At 48.7% G+C, this 22,036-nt stretch overlaps 1 protein-coding gene across 1 annotated transcript; it reads left to right on the top strand.

Moving 5' to 3' along the window:
• Positions 1 to 132: 132 nt before the first annotated feature.
• Positions 133 to 21,888, top strand: Coq5 (coenzyme Q5, methyltransferase). Its single transcript, XM_028765447.1, has 7 exons — positions 133 to 341; positions 5,145 to 5,294; positions 7,620 to 7,841; positions 13,282 to 13,388; positions 20,077 to 20,165; positions 20,993 to 21,104; positions 21,193 to 21,888. The coding sequence occupies exons 1-7, from the start codon at positions 140 to 142 to the stop codon at positions 21,292 to 21,294; spliced, it is 984 nt and encodes a 327-aa protein (XP_028621280.1). The 5' UTR covers positions 133 to 139; the 3' UTR covers positions 21,295 to 21,888.
• Positions 21,889 to 22,036: the final 148 nt, after the last annotated feature.

The following is a 22,036-nucleotide window of genomic DNA, read 5'->3' on the forward strand; positions in this document are numbered from 1 at the left end:
AAATCCCAAACCAGGCGGAACTTCTTAAACACAGGCGTTTTAGGTTCCGTCCCACTAATGTGTCTCCTGCCGGCAGCCGTCACCCGGCAGGTGACGCAACCCGACGTTCTTCCCCGCCCACGGTCGCCGGGATATCAAGATGGCGGCGCCCAGGAGCTGTGTTCTATGGCGCTACTGCTGCCGCGGGTGGTCGCGAGCAACAGGGGACGGCAGGCTCCTCGGGCTTCGTAGATCCTGGCCATGGGCCACGCTGAGTGCGCGGTCCTTGTCCCAAGAGAAGCCAGCCGCGGAAACGCACTTCGGGTTTGAGACTGTGTCGGAGGAGGAGAAAGGAGGCAAAGGTGACAGGGCGAGAGGGTGGCTGGAGCGATCGCCGGGCTTCTGTCTGGTTTCCTTGACACTTTTATGGGCTAATTTGATGCCCTGTTGGCCCTAGAGCTGTGTGTCTTACAATCCTGACTTCCAAGGAGTATCTACATCCCAGACCCAGCTATACCCGGCGACGCGCCCACTCCCACGCCCCCTTTTTTGACAGTGTCTCTCTGCTGTGTAACCTTGACTGCCCTGGAGCTTGATGTGGAGGCCAGGCTAGCCTCGAACTCACAGAGATGCACCTGCCTCTGCCTCTGGAGGGCTGTGATTAAAGGCGAACACCACCAAACCCGGCCTGCTCCTCTTTTAAGCACAGTATGACCCTTAACCCTCATCAACTGTGAGATTGTCCTATATGCCAGGTGCCGTGTAGACATTTTTCCCACCCGTTTCTCACTTCAGTTTTCCACTAGTGACTGTTGTTAATGCTTTTCTGAGGAGATATACAGTTGAGGTTAAGCAAGAACTTGCACAATTTAAAATGGTAGCCAGGAGCTGGGACTGTGGCTCAATTCGTAGAGTGCTTGCCTGTCACTCCCTGCCGCTCAGTTCTATTCCCAGCACCAAATAAATTGTGTGTGGTGGTGTAAACTTGTGTTCTCAGCGCTTAGGAGGTGTATGCAGTAGGATTTGAAGTTCAAGGTAACTCTCTACTAGACTTTGAATTTGAAGCCAGCCTCAGACAGGGAGATCCTGTCTCTACAGAGATACATAGAAATTTGTTAGTAAGTGGGAGAACTACTATTCTTTTCTTTAAAAAAAAAAAAAGATTTATCCAGCACTTGGGAGGCAGAGGCAGGCCTCTGCCTGAGTTCTGAGTTTCTGAGGCCAGCCTGGCCTACAGAGTGAGTTCCAGGACAACCAGGGCTACACAGAGAAACTGTGTCTCGAAAAACCAAAAGAAAAAAAAATCTCTGTATATGAGTACACTGTTAGACTTCTGTGCACAGCTTAGAAAAGACAACACCAGACCAAACGGTTGGGGGGGGTCGTTATTCAGGGCAGAGAGCAAAGGTGAGGGGAGAGAAATGGGAGAAGATGGCAGAGAAAGAAAGAGAGAGAAAAGTGGAGACTAGCCATGGCCACATGGAGAGAGGGGGAAGGGAAGGGGGAGAGGTGAGGGGATAGAGAGGAGCTAGAAGCAAGAGAGCAGGAGAGAGGAGGCAAGCAGCCCCTTTTATAGTGGGCAGGTCTACCTGGCTTTTGCCAGGCAACTGTGGGGAGGAGCATACCTGGGTGTTGCCAGATAACTGTGGAGGTGGAGTTTAAACAGAGTACTAACATACACTATAGTTGTCTTCAGACACACCAGAAGAGGTCATTGGGTTCCGTTATTGTGAGCCACTATGTGGTTGCTGGGAATTGAACTCAGGACCTCTAGAAGAGCAGTCTGTGCTCTTAACCATTGAGCCATCTCTCCAGCCCAAGAACAAGAACTACTATTTTTTTTTTATTTTTTATTTTTTTTGGTTTTTCGAGACAGGGTTTCTCTGTGTAGCCCTGGCTGTGCTGGAACTCTGTAGACCAAGCTGGCCTGGAACTCAGAAATCTGCCTGCCTCTGCCTCCCAAGTGCTGGGACTAAAGGTGTGCGACACATTCTTATTTTCTTACTAAAAGAACCTGACCAAGCCCGCTCAGTCAGTCAACAGTTCTCCAGCGCAGGAGTGAGGATTAAAAGAAACGATTAGACAAAATTGCAGCATGACCCCAGCCAGTCCTGAGGCTGAAGGCAGGTCTGTTTATTCCCACTTTTCTTTTAAACCCTTTTAATTACATGCAAGTATTTAGGTCAGTTCTAGGTTGAGGAACCAACAATACAATAGATACAAACAGTCAAGGAACAAACAAGGCAATATACAAAGTCCCGAGATTACTCTTATAATCACTGTTTCTAAGGGCTCATCAGGATGACAAAAATATCTGAGCCTACTTCCCTGTCCTAGCCCACAGTCATATTCATGCCTGAGGCCTACTTCTTTGTTCTAGCCTAAGACTTGGATTCCTGACTGAACTTACTTCTCTGTTTTAGCCTAAAATTAGATTCCTGCCTGAACTTATCTGTTTTAGCCTAAAATTAGATTCCTGCACTTACTTCCTTGTCATGGCCCAATGTCAGATTCCTGCCAAGCAGCCCCAAAAGCTCTCCACAAGAAACACTATTCCCTGTGTGTGTGTGTGTGTGTGTGTGTGTGTGTGTGTGTGTGTGTCAGAGAAAGGCAGATCTCTGTGAGTTCAAAGCCAGCCTTGTCTATGTAGTAAGTTTGAGTTCCAGGACAGCCAGAGTTACACAGTGAGACCCTATGTCAAAAAAATTAAAAACATAAAACACCAAAACTATCTGCTAAATGTAGTGCCATGCTTATAATCAGTAGGATCACAAGTTAAAAACCTTTCCTAAAAAAAAAAAAAAAAAACAACAAACAAACAACACAGACAAGCTTAGCAGCTGCAAGCACCTGTATTCCTAGCATTCATGTGATGGTTCACGATCGTCTATAATAGCACAATGTTTGACCCTTTTGGGGTCGAGCCATCCTTTCACAGGGGTCGTCTAAGACCATCAGAAAATACAGATACTTACGTTATGATTCACACCACTAGCAAAACTCCTCTTATGAATTATGAAGTAGCAATGAAAAGAATTTTATGGTTGCGGGTCACCACAACGTGAGGAACTGTAAGGGTCCCAGCATTAGGAGATTGAGAACCACGGACTAGAATCACTTCCAAGGGGTCTGAAGGCCTCTTCTGGCCTCCATGGGCACCAGGCACACATGTGGCACACAGACATACATGCAGGCAAATACTCATACACATAAAATAAGAATTAATGTATTTTGAAAAGCCCAACAGATGGGATTTCGCTAACGTTTTAACAGTTCTTAATTTTGGTTTAAAAGTTTAAATCCTAAGAAAAGCCGGGTGGTGGTGGCGCACGCCTTTAATCCCGGCACTTGGGAGGCAGAGGCAGGCGGATTTCTGAGTTCGAGGCCAGCCTGGTCTACCGAGTGAGTTCCAGGACAGCCAGGGCTACACAGAGAAACCCTGTCTTGAAAAAACAAAACAACAACAACAACAAAATTCTAGGAAAAATTACAGTTTTGAGGGGCGTGATATTGTTTTATTTTTGTTTAAAAATGTAGCAGGAGTGATCTGAACACATTCTTCCCTTGTCCTGGAGCTCCTAGGAGCATGTTTCCTAGGACTTGACAGATTAATCCCTTCTTAAGCTTTCACTGGGAGGCTGGAGAGGTAGCTTGGTCAGCTTCTAGCCCCAGTGCTTTCCACATCATGAAACACCTCCAAAAACCTCCTGAATAGAAATTCTAAAAATGTCTATTATGTCTATTATATTTGATATTTGTGTGTGTGTGTGTGTGTGTGTGTGTGTCTGAGAGCTTTGTGAGGACAGATGACAATGCAGGTGTCAGTTTTCTCCTTTGCCGTGTGAGTCCTGGGCCTCAAACTCACATCTTCAGGCCTGGAATGCTCCACCCACTGAGCCATCTCCCTGGCCCTGTGATTTTTTGTTTCCTGCCACTTCTTCCTCTGGAACACCTTGAACCTGACTGGCAGAATCCTTACGCCTCCCCTAGGTTAGAGACTTCACCCTCACTCACTGGGTTCCTCTGCCGTGTACCCAGTCACCTGTTCCTCATGTTGCCACACTGACAAGGGTCCTCCCACCAGGGGGGATGTGTTCTTTGTTGCTGTTCTTGTTTGCTTGGTTTTCGTTCGTTGCAGGACTGGGGATTAAGTCCCGGGCTTCGGGCTTCGGTCATTCAGTCATGGTCTCCACCCTCATTCCCTGGCCCTCTCTCTCTTTTTGTTACTCAGTTTCCGCTGTCATTTCTCTAAGTATACATCCTGGGTTTGTCACCAAGAGACCAGGAAACAGTAGAAGTGTTGTGCTCTTGCCTGGGTGTAAACGGTCTATAAAGCAGATGATGTAACTGGTCCCTGATTACGGCACATACTTATGCTTTCCTGTCTGTCTTTTTTTGTTGGTTCGTTTCTAGGCAGGGTTTTTCTGTGTAGCCTTGACTGTCCTGGAGCTCACTGTCGTCCAGGCTGGCTTCATACTCAGAGCGCTCCGCCTGCCTCTGCCTCCCCTGAGTTCTGGGACTGAAGGTGTGCACCACCACCTGGCCCTCCTATTTTCATAGTGAGTCACAGAATGGGGACAGGGTTTCTCTGTGTAGCCCTGGCTGTCCTGGAACTCACTCTGTAGACCAGGCTAGCCTCGAACTGAGAGATCCGCCTGCCTCTGCCTCCTTCCTAAGTGCTGGGATTAAAGGCGTGAGACACCACTGCCCGGCAAGAGGTTGATTTCTTTTGTGGACTTTTAATCCTTTTGATACAAAGTGGTGTAGAGGGCTGAGGAAGTCACTCTCTGATAGGGTTCTTGCCCGCTGTGTGCAAGGCCCTAGATTCAGTCTCCAGCAGCACAAGAGGGGGAAACGTAATGTTAAGATGTATCTTGGGCCTGGAACATTTTGACTTAGCATCACCATGCTAAGATAAGCACTTTCAATAGGGAAAATCCCCCTTTGTTGTCTTCATTTACATTTCCCCAAGTCGTTCCTGTTGCTCACGGCGTGTCTGTCCTGCACCCCAAGTCACTCCTGTTGATCACAGCGTGTCCTGCACCCCAAGTCTCTCCTGTTGATCACAGCGTGTCCTGTACCCCAAGTCGTTCCTGTTGCTCACAGTGTGTCTGTCCTGTACCCCAAGTTGTTCCTGTTGCTCACGGCGTGTCTGCCTGCACCAGTTTACCAGGTATTTGAGAGCGTGGCCAAGAAGTACGATCTGATGAATGACATGATGAGTCTGGGCATCCATCGTGCTTGGAAGGACTTGCTCATCAGGAAAATGAACCCACTGCCCGGGACCCAACTGCTCGATGTGGCTGGAGGCACAGGTAATGCCGCTTGGTGTCCGTCTGCTGTTGAACTGGCTGCCTCACCCACCATTAGGTTGAAGGTGGCGGCTAGGTCAGTGTGCATCAGCTTCTGAGAGGGCAAGCGTTGGTCCAAGGAGCTTTGCGCCTGCAGCTTTTCTGTCGGTTGTTTCCGAGACAAGGTTTCTCTGTGTAGCTCTGGCTGTCCTGGAACTCACTCTGTAGATCAGGCTGGCCTGGAACACACAAAGATTCATTTGCCTCTGCCTCCTAAGTGGGACAAGAGGGCATTGGATTCCATTACAGATAGTTGTGAGCCACCATGTGGTTGCTGGGAATTGAACTCAGGCCCTCTGGAAGAGCAGCCAGTGTTCTTAACCACTAAGCCATCTCTGCAGCCCCTGCTTGGCACTTTTCTAACAGAGCACTTTACAAGGTAAAAGGCCCATGTTTTGTGACATTTCATCATCTGAATGACTGCTGTTCCTGTTTTCGTTGTTTTGTGTTGTTCGAGACTATGTGGTCTTAGCTGGCTTTAAACTCACTGTGTAATAATCCAAGCTGGCCTTGCAGCTCCCTGCCACCTGCTATCCTCCTGCCTCTGTCTCTCAGGTGCTGGGATTACAGACCTAGGACATCATGCCCAGCTTGGGTTTTCTCCCCATTTTCCCCCCTCCTCGATGCTGGGGAGTAAACCCAGGGCTTCACAAATACTGTAGCTAAGTGCTGTGTCATGGCGCTCTGCCCCATCCTGTTCTATCTTCCATTTGGCCTTTAATCTACTTTCCTTCTGTTTGGAGAGAAGCCTTTTCTCACATGACATCAGCTAGTTAGGACATAAGCTACCTTCTTGTCCAATCAATCCACTCCCACATCAGGTTTCAGAACATATTGTAGGTCTTTGTTTCCTGTTGCACACCAAGTATCTGGGAGAAAAGTGTTAAGAAAGTATGTGTCAGAAAGCCTTTAATCCCAGCATTTAGGAGCCTGAGGCAGGAGGATTCAAGTAAATTCAAAGCCAGGCTGGATTCTAGGCTGTGGAACCTGTGAAGCCAGACTGGGCTATAGATCAAGACCCTGCCTCAAACACCAGAGGCTGAGGGGGTGGCTCAGTGCTCAAGAGTACATACTGAGACAGGGTCTCACCAAGTAGCCCTGGCTGTCTTGGAACTTGCTTTGTAAACCATGCTAGCCTCAATCCAGAGATCCAACTGCCTCTGCCGCCAAGCACTGGGGTCAAAGGCACGTGCCACCACTGCCTGAAGTACACACTTAGAATCCTAGTCTTCAGAAGGTGTAGGCCTTAGAAACAAATTGCCATCGCTACGTAGCAAACTTAGAGACAGCCTAGGCTACGTGAGCCCCCATCTGTAACACAAAACAGCAGCAACAACCAAGTAATAGAATACATGCTTGGGGCTGAGGTGTGCTCGGCAGAGGAACGTTTACCTAGGCTCATTCTTCAGACCCTTGGTTGATGGCTTAGGAATGATGACAGAGCCCGAGGGTTTGATGCACAGCAATCCATAGCTGAGTCTGTGGGTGTGTAACCTGCAGAGACAGAGCCGTCTCTTACTGCTTATGTTACTTTTATAAACGTTGGCTTCTTGGTTTTTAGAGCTAGAGTCTTACTGCGTTGCCGTGGCTAGCCTAGAGCTTTGTACATAGATCAGGCAGGACTCAAAGGTCCACCTGCCTCCCTCCCAAGTAGTGGGATTAAGGCACATGATCTTTTGGTTTTGTTTTTAGAGACAGGGTTTCTCTGTGTAATCAGCCCTGGCTGCCCTGCACTTGCTTTGTAGACCAAGCTGGCATGGTTTTTTGTTCTGTTTGGTTTTTCTGAGATGGGTCTCATGCTGACTTGAAAGTCATATATTTGAGATGTGCCTGATCCCCTTCCCTCCACCTCCCAAGAGCTAGGATTACAGGCCTGCAACTACAGGCTTGGTATAAGCATGCTGGGCACAGAGCCCCAAACTGTGTGTGTCCTAGTCAAGCACTCCCCAACTGAGTCCCACCCGCCTGTAGTCCTTATATGAAAATTATTGTAAGCACTAGTGTGAGGTACACATATAACCCAGTACTCAGTACTCAGGGAGTGGACACACCAGGACCTGGAGGTGTCCAAAATCATCCTTTGCTACAGAGTGAACTCATGGCCAAAAAAATGGAAGAAAGGAAGGAAGAAATGAAGGGGAAAAGGAAGGGAGGGAAGGAAGGTGGTCTCTGCTGAAAGGTAGAAACATCCATCCTCGAGTGTATCCCCTCTTTGCCTCTTTTGCTCTTAGGGGCTCAGGAGACTGTTTGCTTAGTTACGTTTATATCTCTCCTGTTGACTTCCCGCAGGTGACATCGCATTCCGGTTCCTTAGTTACGTTCAGGCACAGCATCAGAGGAGACAGAGGAGACAGTTGAAGACGCAGCAGAACTTATCCTGGGAAGAAATTGCCAAAAAGTACCAGAGTAAAGAGGATCCCTTGGGAGGTTCGCTTGTCGTGGTCTGTGACATCAACAGGGAGATGCTAAAGGTTGGGAAACAGAAAGCCGTGGACCAAGGGCACACAGCTGGTGAGTCCCTGGGCAGACACAGGCAGTGTCTTCTGTGTGTATAGAGTGAGGGCGCACAGCTGGTGAGTCCCTGGGCAGACACAGGCAGTGTCTGTGTGTGTAGAGTGAGGGCGCACAGCTGGTGAGTCCCTGGGCAGACACAGGCAGTGTCTGTGTGTAGAGTGAGGGCGCACAGCTGGTGAGTCCCTGGGCAGACACAGGCAGTGTCTGTGTGTGTAGAGTGAGGGCACACAGCTGGTGAGTGTCTGGGCAGACACAGGCAGTGTCTGTGTGTAGAGTGAGGGCGCACAGCTGGTGAGTGTCTGGGCAGACACAGGCAGTGTCTGTGTGTGTATAGAGTGAGGGCGCACAGCTGGTGAGTCCCTGGGCGGACACAGGCAATGTCTGCGTGTGTAGAGTAAGGGGTACCCATTGGGTGTGGAACTGTTGAGTGTTCCAGCTTCTGGAAGTGTGAACAGTCAGCAGCGGCTGAAGATGGCGTGTGTACTTAGCACAGCTCACAGGCGTGCTCCAGAATTTGATCGGCACGCTGAGCTTGACCGACGGTGTTGCGTGGCCCACAGAGCTTACAGCTCTCTTTCTTGTTATAATGTTTTAAATGTGTGTAGTGTTTACCTCACATACATGTCTCTGCAGCATGAGGATGAGGGGCCTGGTGCCTACAGAGGCCAGAGCGGCCATCAGGTCTCTTAGACCTGAGTTACAGATGACTGTAAGCCAACTGGAAGTTGGAACTCAAACTCAGTAATCTGGAAGAGCAGCTGTGCTCTTATCTGCTGAGCCATCTCTCCAGCCATTGTTAATTCTTTAGTTATAGTTTTTATTTCATGGAGACAGGGGAGAATTATGCTGGTGCTGTAGCACTCCTGTGGAGGCCAGAGGACAACTTGTGGGAGTTGGTTCTGGGGATCAGACACATGTCTTCAGGGTTGGCAGCAGTCACCGTTACCCACCGAGCCCTCTCACTAGTCCAAAGAGTCTTATTTGTCAAATTGTTTGGTTTTTTTCTTGTTTGTTTTGTTTTGGGACAGGATCTTAACTGAATATGTAGCCTTGGCTAGCCCGGGCCTTACTCTGTAGATCAGGCTGACCTTGAACTCATAGCAGGATCTTCTGAAGTCATCCAGTTTTCTTTTTCTTTCTTTTAAAATGTTTTTCCAGTCCTAGGGACTGAACTCAGGGTCTTGCGAGTACGGGCAGTGCTACCACTGATTTTACATCCGGCCATTGAATAGCTCAGAATGCTTTCCCTAGCTGTGGTGGTGCGTACTTTTAATCCCAGAACTTGGGAGGCAAAACCAGGTAGATCTCTGTGAGTTTGAGGCCAGCCTGGTCTACATCGTATGTTTTAAGCTAGTCCAGGCCATGTAGTGAGACCATCTTAAACAAGCTACAACAGAAGCTTGCCCTTAATATTTGCAAGATCACCAGTGATGCTGGATGTGGCGCCCTCTTGACACAGCCGCTGTCAGATGCAGATGCTGTCTTGATGCAGCCGCTGGACAGACTCTTCCACACTGGCAAGGCAGTGCCGGCAGACAGACAGACAGGGCGGCACAAAAAGTCCTCTGGGCAGCGTCAGCATTTCTCCCCGATCCCCCCAGGAATGTTTGGTTATTTAGGCCGATTATTGTCTCCCTCCTCCTCACACACGAGGAAGGAGCTGCCTGGACAACTACCGCCCACTTGGCCTTCATGATGAAGGACTCTTTGTCAGTCCTTTGATGAAGGACTAGTCAGAAGGCAGTCTCTAGACAAAGGCACCGTGTGTCTTACTCCTGCTGACAAATGTATTTCCCTTCGCTGGTGTCGGCTGTAAGGAGTGAGAACAGTCAATGACAGGTAATGTTCCCTTTCTAAAACCATCTCTTCCATGGCGTAGCTATGAACCAGCTTAGGAAGCTGTTGTTTGAGACAGGATGTCACATCACCCAGGCTAGCAGGTCAGGCTGGCTTGGAGGACCTGGTAATCAGTCCTACCTCTGAATGGTTTTAAAGAGCATACTACTCTTGCAGTGCAGCACCCAAAAGGGCAGCTTACAGCTGCCTACAGCTCCAGTTCCAGGGTCTCCAGGACCCTGTCCTGACCGTGTGGGCTCCTCTGCATGTGGGATGCGCTTACCCACACTCAGGCTAGCACATGTGCACATAAAAAACAAACTCAGCCAAACCTCTCAGCTAAGCGGTTGGAGTCTGTCCTTTGTTAACATTACTCAACATAGAACCATTAGACACAGACTCAACATGGCTTCCGGTCCAAGCACGGTGCTGCATTAGTGCCATCAGAGCCCTTAGGAGCAGGGGCAGGTGGGTCTCTGTGAGTTCAAGACTAGCCTAGACTTTCTTTTTTTTTTTCGTCTTTTTGTTTTTGTTTTGTTTTTTTGGTTTTTCGAGACAGGGTTTCTCTGTGTAGTCCTGGCTGTCCTGGAACTCACTCTGTAGACCAGGCTGGCCTCGAACTCAGAAATCCGCCTGTCTCCGCCTCCCAAGTGCTGGGATTAAAGGCGTGTACTACCACCGCCTGGCTCCAGCCTAGACTTTCAACGACCAAACAAAGAAGGTTTTATTTATTTTTGTATTTTATGTGCACTGGTGTTTTGCCTACATCAGTGCCTGTGAGGATGCTATAGCTCCTGGAATTAGAGCTACAGACAGTTGTGAGCTGCCATGTGGATGCCGGGAATTGAACCCGAGTCCTCTGGAAGATCAGCCAGTATGCTTAACCACCAGGCCGTCTCACCAGCCCCTGGAGGTTGGTTTTATAAAAAAGTAACGACTAGAGAAAACAGAAGGGGAAGAATCAAGAACTGGTTGGCTGTTGCAGAGTTGCAGTCTGCAGATGAGTCTGGAAGGGCAGACACTGGTCAGCTGCAGGCCTTTCCGGCTGTGACTTTCCTTCTGTAAGGTTTCAAGTCAGAGGAAGCTGGTTAGTCCTCAGCTCTCTGTCTGGTTTCATAGGTTACTTTCCTTGTGCATGCAGGAACTTGAACGTGAGAATTCCATAGTGATTTTCAGTTTGGTCTCCTGCGACCCAGTGCAGGAGCTTAGACCAAACAGTAGCCTCCTGTGACATTTATGTGGCAGCGGTAGGGTCTTTTACATTAATTTGGCTGTTTTGTGTGTCTGTCTGTACCTGTGTGTGTCTGTGTGTGCACAAACATGTTTTTGTGGAGGTCACAGAACAGTTACATGAGACATGGTTCTCTCCTTCCACTGTGTCGTTTCCTGGGGTCAGACTCAGCGTCGTGATGATAACCCCTTTTCTGCTGAGTGTCTTGCTGGCCTTAGTTAATCACTGAGCTCCAACCCCACATCCTTCAGGAACAGTTATGTTGATAAGAATCTACAGTTTCTGAACTCAGAATCAAGCCAGTGATGCAGGCCCGTAATCCCAGATATTTTGGAGGCTGAGACAGGAGAATCAAAAACTCCAGGGCAGCCTGGGCTTGAGTGAGTGAGTTCCTGGTCAGCCTTGGACAATTTCATTAAATTCATCCCAAAATGAAAAGTTAGAAGAGAGCTGGAGGTGCAAATAGTGGCATCCATGTATAATCCCAGCACTCAGAGAGTGGAGGCAGGAGGATTCCTGCAAGCTGGTAGAGGCACATGCCCATAACCCTATCACTCAGGAAGACCAGAAGTTCAAGGTCATTCTCAGCTTCGTATAAATCTGCTCCCAACAAGGGTCTGTCTTACTGGCATCTCAGAGTTGATGCTACGGGCTGAACCCATACGCACACTGACTATCCATTCTACCTCTGAGCCTTTAACACTTTAACCTAGTTATGTGTTTTCTTTTCTTTTTTCTTTCTTTCTTCCTTCCTTCCTTTCTTTCTTTTTTTGTTTTTGTTTTGTTTTTGTTTTGTTTTGTTTTTCAAGACAGGGTTTCTCTGTGTAGTTCTGGCTGTCCTGAAACTCACTCTGTAGACCAGGCTGGCCTCGAACTCAGAAATCCACCTGCCTCTGCCTCCCAAGTGCTGGGATTAAAGGCACGCGGCACCTCCACCCGGCTGTGTTTTCTTTTTTAATGACTTATTTTGTTTTATATATATATGTTTTGCTTGGATGTATGTTTGTGCGCTGAGCACATGTCTGGTGCCTAAAGAGGTCAGAAAAGGGTGTTAGATTTCCTAGAACTGGAGTTACAGGTGTTTGCGACCATCTTGTTGGTGCTGGGAGTTGAACCCAGGTCCTCTGCAAGAGCAACAACTAATCTTATCAACTGAGTCATCCTCGGCCTCGCCCCTCTTCAGATATTTTCAACATAGAATCCGTGGGTGGGAGCCGGGCAGTGGTGGCGCACGCCTTTAATTCCAGCACTTGGGAGGCAGAAGCAGGCATATCTCTGAGTTCAAGGCCAGCCTGGTCTACAGAGTGAGTTCCAGGACAGCCAGGGCTACACAGAGAAACCTTGTCTCAAAAACCAAACCAAAAAAAAAAAAGAAGAAGAAGAATCCGTGGGTGGGGATTTGTCTGACAGCAGCTGTAGAAATAGGCCCGTGCTAAATTCTGTACTAGTCACTGACTGAAAACTTCCAGTTGATTTCCATTTTACAGCTAGATGGAAACAGGGACTGGAGTAATGGTTCAGTGACTAGAAGCTCTTCCTGCTCCTCCAGAGGACCTGAGCTCAGGGGCCAGCACCCATGCTGGGCAGTTTGTAACTCCAGCTCCAGAGGTACCAGTGACCTCCTCTGGTCTGTCTAGGCCTAGGCCTCTACCACACGTGTGGTAGACACATAGATAAGTAAGAAACCAAAACCAACAGTATTTTTTGAGTCTGTCACAGGGCTGGGACTGTGGTTTAGCGGCAGAATGCTCTCGTAATGTACGTGAGGCTCTGGGTTTGATGCCCCGCCCCCAACTAAAGTAAAGGACCTAACTAACAGTCGGTGAAAGTAGTCTGAAACCCTAAGGCCCTGCCTCTCAGCACAGTGCTGACCGTGAAGCGCCTGGTTGGGGAATTGCTTAGGGTAGGGTAGATGTGCAGCTCAGGGGCACCGTTTGCCCAGGACAGCGTGCCAGAGTTTGTCCCCAGTAGGTAACTGTCCCCAAATAAGTTAGGTCTCAAAATTGGAGGATGGCAGTGAAGGCGACAGGAGTACAGTGAAGAAGGCAGGTGTGTCACACCTTCTGACGAAGTCCATGGTCCCCATGACACTACACCCATGGTCCTCATGACAACACCCATGGTCCCCACGACACCCATGGTCCCCACAGCAGTAAGCAGTCCTCAAATTCTCCTTCACTTCACTTCTGACATTACCCAGACCCTGCATCAGGGGCTGCATGTCACTGGACCGTCCCTACCACATTGGTGCCTAGGGCACTTACCTTTTATTTGGCATACATACCACAAAGCCTCAGATTTACTCCTCTGGGACACGGGAAACAGCTACCTAGCATACCTCTGTACCCCAGCGCGGCTTTTGTCTTCCAGGACTTGCGTGGGTGCTGGGAGACGCTGAGGAACTACCCTTTGACGATGACAGATTTGATGTTTACACCATTGCGTTTGGGATCCGGAATGTCACCCACATTGACCGGGTATGAAGAGCTGTGTGCTCAGCTTCTGGGACTTTGAGGACAATGGTGTCCCTGGGGTGGACCTACCTCAACTGAGGACAGAGAAAAGTCTTTTCTGAGCCCAGTACTTAAGGGGAATGACTATTTTAAGCTTAGAGGTCTCTTTCTCCTCGTCCTCGTCCTCAGTGTATTTAGTTGTGATGTGTGTGTGTGCACGCGTGTGCATGTGTGTGTGTGTGTGGCAGGGTGCTGCTATGCTGGCCCTGTGAAGCATGGCTTCTACATAGGTGCTGTGGATTTGAACTTAGGTCCTCTTACCCCACAGCAAGTGCTCTTACGCACTGAGCTATCTCCATAGCCCTCTTCTCTTTTAAATATACACATAATTTTCACTGATGTACGTGAGCCTGTGTGAGTCTATGTGCACCTTGTGTACGCAGTACCTTTGGGGACCAGAGGGTGTTGGGACTTCTGGAGCTGGAGTTACAGGCACTTAAAAGCCATCTGCTATGGGTGCTAGGGATTCGAACCTGGGTCCCCTGCATGAGCAGTGAGTGCTTTAAGTACTAAGCCGTCTCTCTGGGTCTAGAGAGTTAGGTCTTTCTTTTCCTTTCCTTTCCTTCCCTTCTTCCTTCCTCCTCTTCTTCTTTCCCTTCTCCTTCTTCCTCCTTCCTTCTTCTTCCTCTACTTCCTCCTCCTCCCTTCCTTCTTCCTCCTCCTTCCTCATTTTTCCCCTTGAGACAGGGTTTCTCTGTGTAGCCCTGTCTTCCTTGGAACTCCTTCAGTAGACCAGGCTGGCCTCAAACTCAGAAATCCAGCTCCTCCGCCTCCAAGTGTAGACACCGCCTGGCATGTCTCGTTTTTCTGAGTTACCAGGTGTTTTAGTCTGGAAATTAAGCCAGAATCACAGAACAATTCTTGGTTTGCTCAGGTTGGTGTCTACATTCTCTGGGGGATTGGGCCTGCTGGGGCACTTCCTGTTTCCTCTCGGGAAGCTATGTGAGTCTGCAGGTCAGAGGCATGATCAGACACAGGAAAGGGCGCACAGATTCGTTAAGGCAGAAGGGAATATCATGGCTCCTCTACAGCAAGAAGGGAATGTTCTTTTTTTAAAAGGATTCAGCTTGTTAATTCTACCTGAACCTTCTGCCTCTTCTGTCCATCTGCCACTGGCTTTGTGATGTGGGCTCCCATAGTCTGACTTTCGGGTGGAACACTGTTTGTAGCAATTGCTCTGGTTTGAATACAGGTAGTACTTCTCAAAAGACCTCAGGGTAACACTGTTGAAAGGGTCTGTGGAACTTTAGGTGGAGCCTTACAGGAACCCCATAGGTCAGTTGAGTGTATGCACGCCTCCTGGGGGTATGGGGGCCTCCCCCCTCTCCTCTCTCCCTCCCTCCCTGTTTGTTTTGTTTTCCTATCTTTCCCTTACTTTCCTTTCTGTCACCTGTTTCCCACTCTCTATAGAACTTGGAATCAGATCAAAAGATCAGGGTAGCCTTTAATCCCAGAACTTAGGAGGCAGGGGCAGGCAGATCTCTGTGAGCTCCAGGACAGCCAGGATACCCTGAGATACCCTGTCTTGAAGAGTAAATGAACCAGAATGAGCGAGCTAGCAGGGTAAATGCACTTGCTACCAAACTTAACAACCTCAGTTCAGTCCCCAGGACATACAAGGCAGAAGGAAATCTCTTACATGTAGTGAGAATTTGGTTTATTTGAAAAACAGAAATAGCCGAGCGGTGGTGGCGCCTTTACTCCCAGCACTTGGGAGGCAGAGGCAGGCAGGTTTCTGAGTTCGAGGCCAGCCTGCTCTACAGAGTGAGTTCCAGGACAGCCAGGGCTACACAGAGAAACCCTGTCTCGAAAAACCAAAAAAAAAGAAAAAAGAAAAACACAGAAATAATACAAGAATGTGTTTTCATTTTAATCCCTGATGTGGAATATGGGCTGCTTCGTATTGTTCACAGCAGCTGACTGTGATTTGCCTCGTGCCCTAGGAGGGGAGTGATTCTGCCAGCTGCACATAGTTTCTGCAATGGAGTGATGTTTGGAATTCTGCTGACTTTTCAGAGGATATATAAATGCTAGTTCCCCAAAGGCAGGTTGGGTCATTCGTTGTGAGTTATTAAGTAGGTGTGTGCAAAAAAATAAAAAATAGGGGGCTGGAGAGATGGCTCAGAGGGTAAAAGCACAGACTGCTCTTCCAGAGGTCCTGAGTTCAATTCCCAGCAACCACATGGTGGCTCACAACCATCTGTAATGGGATCTGATGTCTTCTTCTGGTGTGTCTGAAGACAGCTACAGTGTACTCACTCATATACAATAAATAAATCTTAAAAAATATAAAAAATAAGCCGGGCAGTGGTGGCGCACGCCTTTAATCCCAGCACTTGGGAGGCAGAGGCAGGCGGATTTCTGAGTTCGAGGCCAGCCTGGTCTACAGAGTGAGTTCCAGGACAGCCAGGGCTACACAGAGAAACCCTGTCTCGAAAAACCAAAAAAAAAAATAAAATAAAAAAAAAATAAAAAAAAATAAAAAATAAAAAAATAAATAAGGAATCAGATGTCCTGATTGTGAAGATCAAACTTGTCCCAAGGAACTTGATGCCCCTAATCAGCAGGAAGCAGCCTAACGATAGGGCAGGGAACTTACTGTCTGTGACTTACTGTTTAGACCAAACTGGCCTTGAGTTCAGAGATGCACCTGCCTCCCCCCGGGCTGGGATCAAAGGTGCTCAGTTATCTGTCTGTCTATCTATCTATCTATCTATCTATCTATCTATCTAGTTTGTTTGTTTGTTTGTTTGTTTGTTTGTTTTTCAAGACATAGTTTCTCTGTGTATTCCTGGCTGTCCTGGAATTCACTCTGTAGACCAGGCTGGCCTCAAACTCAGAAATCCACCTGCCTCTGCCTCCCAAGTGCTGGGATTAAAGGCATGCACCACCACTGCCCGGCATAATTTTTTTAATTAAAAAAAAAGTACTGTGTAGGCAGGTGTGGTGGCTCACGGCTATAGTCTCAACAATGCAAAGGCAAGAGGGTTCAGTTTGAGACCTGCTCTACACAGTGACTTCCAGGCCAGCAAGATCTATGTAACAATATCCTGTCTACAAAAACAAACAAAAGACAAAAAAAAAATCCTTTTTGTTCTTTTGAAGCTGGGTCTCTAACCTGGAACTCGCTGTGTAGCTCAGACTGGCCTGAAACTTGCTGTATAGCCTGGGCTATCTTTAAACTTGCGGCAATTCTGTTTAGTTTCACAAATGCTAGAGTTATAGACACAGGCTACCACATCCAGCTTAAAAAATTAAAACTAAGACTTAAAAAAAAAAACCCTCTTTTCTGAATTGAATATGCTGTACAAATTAATCCTGTAAATGATTACCTCTTTTTTATATAGTGGGAAAGTTTATGTCTTTCCACATTCTGTGCTGTGTCTGACACCAGTCTTGTGGGGTCTTCCCACACCGCAGACTTCTCTGCACACAGCCGACCCACTGAGTGCCCTCCAGTTGACACTAGCTATCTGGATTTACAAGCATTCCTCCTCCAGGCTAAGGGCTCCGTCCACTAAACTCCCCTCCAGTTCAGATATCAATTTCTCACTGGCTACAGATCAGAGGGCTTTGGAACCCCATCTGTGGGTTTGATCATTTGCTAGGGTGTAGTTGTTCTAAGCCAGACAGGACGGGATATGCCTACAACTGCAGGATCTGGGAGGCTGAGTGAGTCCCAGACTGAGTCCAGATTATATAGCCGGAGCCTAGCTTTGCTGCTGTTTGTTTCCGAGAGAAGGTCTCACTCTGTAACCCCGTGTCCTCAGACTCACCACACAGATCACCTGCTTCTGGTTCCAGACTGCTGGGAGTGAATGCATGGAGTGCTTGTATGAGACCTTGTCTCAAAGACACAAAGCAAAAGCAGTCTTTGTTGCTTCTTGGCTCCGAGGCCAGCAGTTTGCTCTGCTTGGTAGACCCATTCTGCGAGTCTTCACCTGAGTGTGAAAGCAAAGGTCCACTCATCAGCCTGGAGCCCACAGGACTGTAAGCCCAAACAAGCCTTTGTCTTTGAGTTACTGTGCGGCAGCTTGTTGCAGCGCAGGGCAGCCAGCACCACACTGTGCGGCCTGGTTTTATGGCCTTCCTGCATCTATAGACAGTTTAGTCATCATTCTGACTGAAACATGTCTTTTGCCAGTTGTGCCTCACACCTGTGGTCCGTCGCTCAGGAGACAGAAGCAGAAGGATCATTGCAAGTTCAAGGCCACAGGGGTCTCTGTGATGACTTCTCAGCCCACAGCCAGGGACAGGGACAAGACTCAAAAACAAGAAAGGAAGACTAAATTGAAATACTTTTTGAGTAGGATGGAAGTTGAAGAATGTGTCATTGAGCACTTCTCTCCCACCCCTATCTCCAGCTGTTCTGTGCCCAGTTCCTGTGTGTCTTTGTAGCGATGTTCTGTGCCTGTTACAGTCAGGCGTGGTGGTGTGTTCCTGTCGTCCCAATGCTCTGGAGGGGTAGGGAGACGGCTTCCAGTTACGTGATTGCTACACACGCAGGAGGGTCAGTCCACAAGGCCAGCCTCAGCCGGATAGCAAATTCGAAGGAAACATAAAGTACAGGGTAGGGGGTGTTGTTTTGTTTGGAAGATGTGACATGGTCCAGCCTGGCCTCAATCCCGAGTTGTTTTTACTTCTGCTTTCCCTACATGCTGCGGATGCAGTCCTGTGCCTCTGTCATGACCAGCTGTGGAGTGATTTTGTGTGTGTGTGTGTGTGTGTGTGTGTGTGTGTATCTGTGTGTCTGTGTGTTTCTGTGTGTGTCTCTGATGTGAATCTCTGTGAGTGTGAGAGAATGTGTGTGTGTATCTGTGGGTGTGAGTGTGGGTGTATGTATGAGTGAGTGTGTCTCTGTGTGTATGTATCTACCTGTGAGGGTGCGGGTGTGGTTGTGGCTGGGTGGAGTAACACCGTGGCACACGTGTGGAGGGCACAGGATAGAGAACCTTTCCCTGGTTCCAGGGGTCCAACTGAAGGTGGCCGGGCTTGTGTCTTTTTCCGTTCAGCCATCTGTCTCACTGCCACCTTCACCTTATTTTTTGAGATAAGTCTGTCACTTAACCAGGTCACCCACTGCTTTTAGCCTACTCAGCTGCCAGTGAGCCCAAAAATCCCCCGTCTCTGTCTCTCCTGCTAGCGCCTACCCAAGAATCCCCCGTCTGTGTCTCTCCTGCTAGCTCCTACCCAAGAATCCCCCGTCTCTGTCTCTCCTGCTAGCTCCTACCCAAGAATCCCCCGTCTGTGTCTCTCCTGCTAGCGCCTAAAGGATCCGACCTTAGAGCCTTAATATCCAGAAGCACATTTGCTACTGAGCCACCTCCGGGTTCTAACTTTCTTCCTCTTTAATGGGAGTAGTATCATGCTAAACATTCCTCCATCATACTGCTTTTGCTTTTTAGACAGGATCTCATGTACCCAGAGCATACTTGCATTCAATAAGCAACTGACGCTGACCTTGCCCACATGCTGCCCTGGGTCCCAGAGTGCTGGGCCTATAGCGTGGCTCCTCACACCCTGTCCATTGCAATTTTAACTTAAATTTGATCAGGAGGCAAGATAGGCAGATCTCTGTGACTTTGATGCTAGGTTGGTCTATACAGTGAGCTCTAGGCCAGGTAGGGCTGCACAGTGAGACCTTGTCTCAAGTAACTGTGTACTAAGGAAAAGGCCGGATGTGTACCAGGGCTTCAGCCAAGTGGTAGAATATTTGTCTAGCATGTGCAAGGCCCTGATATCAGTCTCTGGCATCCTAAACACACACACACACACACCAGTGATTGTGTATGTCTGTATACATAAGAGTAAACTCAGGGCTTTCATACATGTTATTAACAATCTCATTAAGTTAACCTGGTCTTAACTCGCCCTATAACCCCGACTGGCCTTAAATTTAGAATCCTCTGTGCTCAGTCTCCCAAGCAGCTGTGGTTACAGGCCTGGCCCATTGGTCAGACTCCCATGGTGATTTTCCTCCATATTATTACATAAAACTCTTGGCAGTGGTAACGCACACCTTTAATCCCAGCACTTAGGAGACAGAGGCAGGTGGATCTCTGTGAGTTCAAATACAGTCTGGTCTATTGTATGCGTTTCCAGACAACCAGAACTAAACAAAGAAACCCTGTCTCAAAAACAAACAAAAGAATAACATGAATTATCAACATACATGTCATTTTCTGTCAGATAGATTCCTTTAATTAAAGCTGTTCCATTGGAGTCTGGAGAGATGGCTCAGCGGCTGCTCTTCCCTGAGGACCCAGGTTCCCTTCCTATAGCAGGTCACACCTGTCTCCAGCTGAGGCTCCAGGGAATATGATGCTCTGTCCCGGCCTCTGCACATACCACACACACGAGGGGTGCACAGGCATGCAGGCACAGCACCCACACGTAGAGAGCTTTTGGAAGAGGTGTGACCCGTACTTCTAAGCTCTGTCCTCATGGAACTGTGCCCTGTCCGGCTCAGCAACTGTCTCTGCTCATGGGCCGCAGTGGCCTGTGATGTGGGTACCATCCGCACTGTAACTCCTAAGGATGTAAAGGGAGTTTATGAGGAGTGTTTGTGATGCACATAGAAACTAAGCCAGCCTCTGCCTCTTGGGATCAAGGAGAGGCCTGCTGAGGCTTCTCTTCTCGCTCTCTCTCCCAGGCTCTCCAGGAAGCCCGACGGGTCCTAAAGCCAGGAGGACGGTTTCTCTGTCTGGAGTTTAGCCAAGTGACTGACCCCCTCATCTCCAGGTTAGCACCGGTGACAGGGATTTATAAACGTATCTACAAAGGGCTCCCCACCCCAGAGTGGAGAGGAGTTAGTCAGTGAGCCACAGCCGCTGACTGTGAGTTGAGAGTCCCCAAAGGAAGGGCTATCTTCAGAGCTCAGCCAGTCCCAGGTGGAAATGTGTAGGCCAGAAGAGCCTCAGCTTGTACCCACAGGCCTACTCAGGAGGCTGAGGCAGGAGGATTACCTCCAGTTCAGCACTTGCCTGGCCTATATAATGAGTTCCAGGCCTTGTTAGTTTATAGAATAAGACTGTCTCAAACCCACTGGCCAACCAAAAACTTAAAATCAGGAAATTGATTTCCAACTTCCTTGGAAAAATCAGACGTCAGAAGCTTGATAGAGCAGATCCCCCGTGCAGGTGTCAGGGGATCCTCCGTGCAGGTGTCAGGGGATCCTCCGTGCAGGTGTCAGAGGATCCCCGTGCAGGTGTCAGAGACAGGGTTAGCTGCCACTCCTCCAGTTTTCCATGTCTCACGCCATGGGCCTCTCAGCCTCACTCTTGGCCTACTTACCTTGTTTCAGTCACTTGCTTGACCACTGCAGACATCTGAGTCAGTGACCCCTGCCTTACCTACGGTGGCCTGATCACCGTGAAGGGATGGACTCGACCTCATTAGTCCTCCCCCACCCCCCAGGAGACAGGGTTTCTCTGTGTAGCTTTGGCTGTCTTGAAACTCCATCTGTAGACCAGGCTACTCCACCCACAAACACACTTTTCCTTGGTATTGGTGGAGTAGCTAGGGAGTAAGCCTAGAACCTGCTCTAAATCTTTTTTTTTTTTTTTAAGGCTTTATGATCTGTACAGCTTCCAGGTCATCCCTGTCATTGGTGAGGTCATTGCAGGAGACTGGAAGTCCTACCAGTACCTTGTAGAAAGCATTCGCAAGTTCCCAAATCAGGTACAAAGAAAGCTTTTGTGACTTACAGCAGAGTCCCCGAAGGTGAACCCCAGGCATCCCATCCCATGTGTCTTTTCTTGTGTTTCAGGAAGAGTTCAAGGCCATGATTGAGGACGCAGGCTTTCAGAAGGTGACTTACGAGAACCTGACTACAGGGGTCGTGGCCATTCACTCTGGCTTCAAGCTCTAGCTCCTTCTCCATGGAGGGGCACAGGCCTGTCATTTCTACTGAAGCCCCGGCGGGGCTGGAAGGTCATCTCCCTGATGAGACAGGAGCTGAGCATCCGTCTCCTTAAGGCCATGAAACCTTGGATTCATGTTCTGCATTGACCAGTCTCAAAAAGGAAGAGACAGATAACTGCCTCTTTTGCAGCTCTCATTAGTAGCTGCCCAGGCTGCTGAGGCCTTTTCCCAGAAGCGTCTGGCCTGGTTTTTGCTGGATTCCTGCTAAGGCTTAGCTGTGCAGTGTGGGAGTCGGGTAAAACCAACACGGATGCAGGTTTGAAGCTTCCTCGTAGCTTCTCTAGGACAGATGTATTCTAGAGCGATAATGGATCTCTGGACTCCAGGGAGAATCTGAACCAAAAGCCACGGTCCACGTCAGAATGCTGAGTGTCAGCACCCCAACCCGGGAGGTGCTCAGTGGTGAGCGCCTGAGGTCTGGGGCTGTGGGTACAGCTCAGTGGAGCATGTGCTTGGCAAGTTGAGGCCCTGGGTTTGGTGCTCACCAGAAGCAAGCAAACAGAAGTAGGAATCTGTGAAGCAGTAAAGTTTACAATTTGGGTGTGGTTGTTACTCTTTCTTGGAAGAGGTGACACAAATGTCTGCGTCCTATCATCACTGCTTGGCAGAGACGCCATCCTCTGCCATCCTCGGTTCCCAGCATTTACACAGTGATCTACAACTGTCTGTAACTGGGGAATCCAATGCCC

The sequence above is a fragment of the Grammomys surdaster genome, unplaced genomic scaffold, assembly GCF_004785775.1.
Source record: "Grammomys surdaster isolate TR1022 unplaced genomic scaffold, NIH_TR_1.0 164, whole genome shotgun sequence".
Classification (NCBI taxonomy): Eukaryota; Metazoa; Chordata; class Mammalia; order Rodentia; family Muridae; genus Grammomys; species Grammomys surdaster.

Excerpts from the sequence above, each read along its gene's own strand:
- Coq5 (XM_028765447.1), top strand. The coding sequence starts at position 140 with ATGGCGGCGCCCAGGAGCTGTGTTCTATGGCGCTACTGCTGCCGCGGG. Across the intron at positions 7,842-13,281 it reads GGACCAAGGGCACACAGCTG|GACTTGCGTGGGTGCTGGGA; the intron begins GTGAGTCCCTGG and ends TTTGTCTTCCAG. Across the intron at positions 21,105-21,192 it reads TTCGCAAGTTCCCAAATCAG|GAAGAGTTCAAGGCCATGAT; the intron begins GTACAAAGAAAG and ends CTTGTGTTTCAG.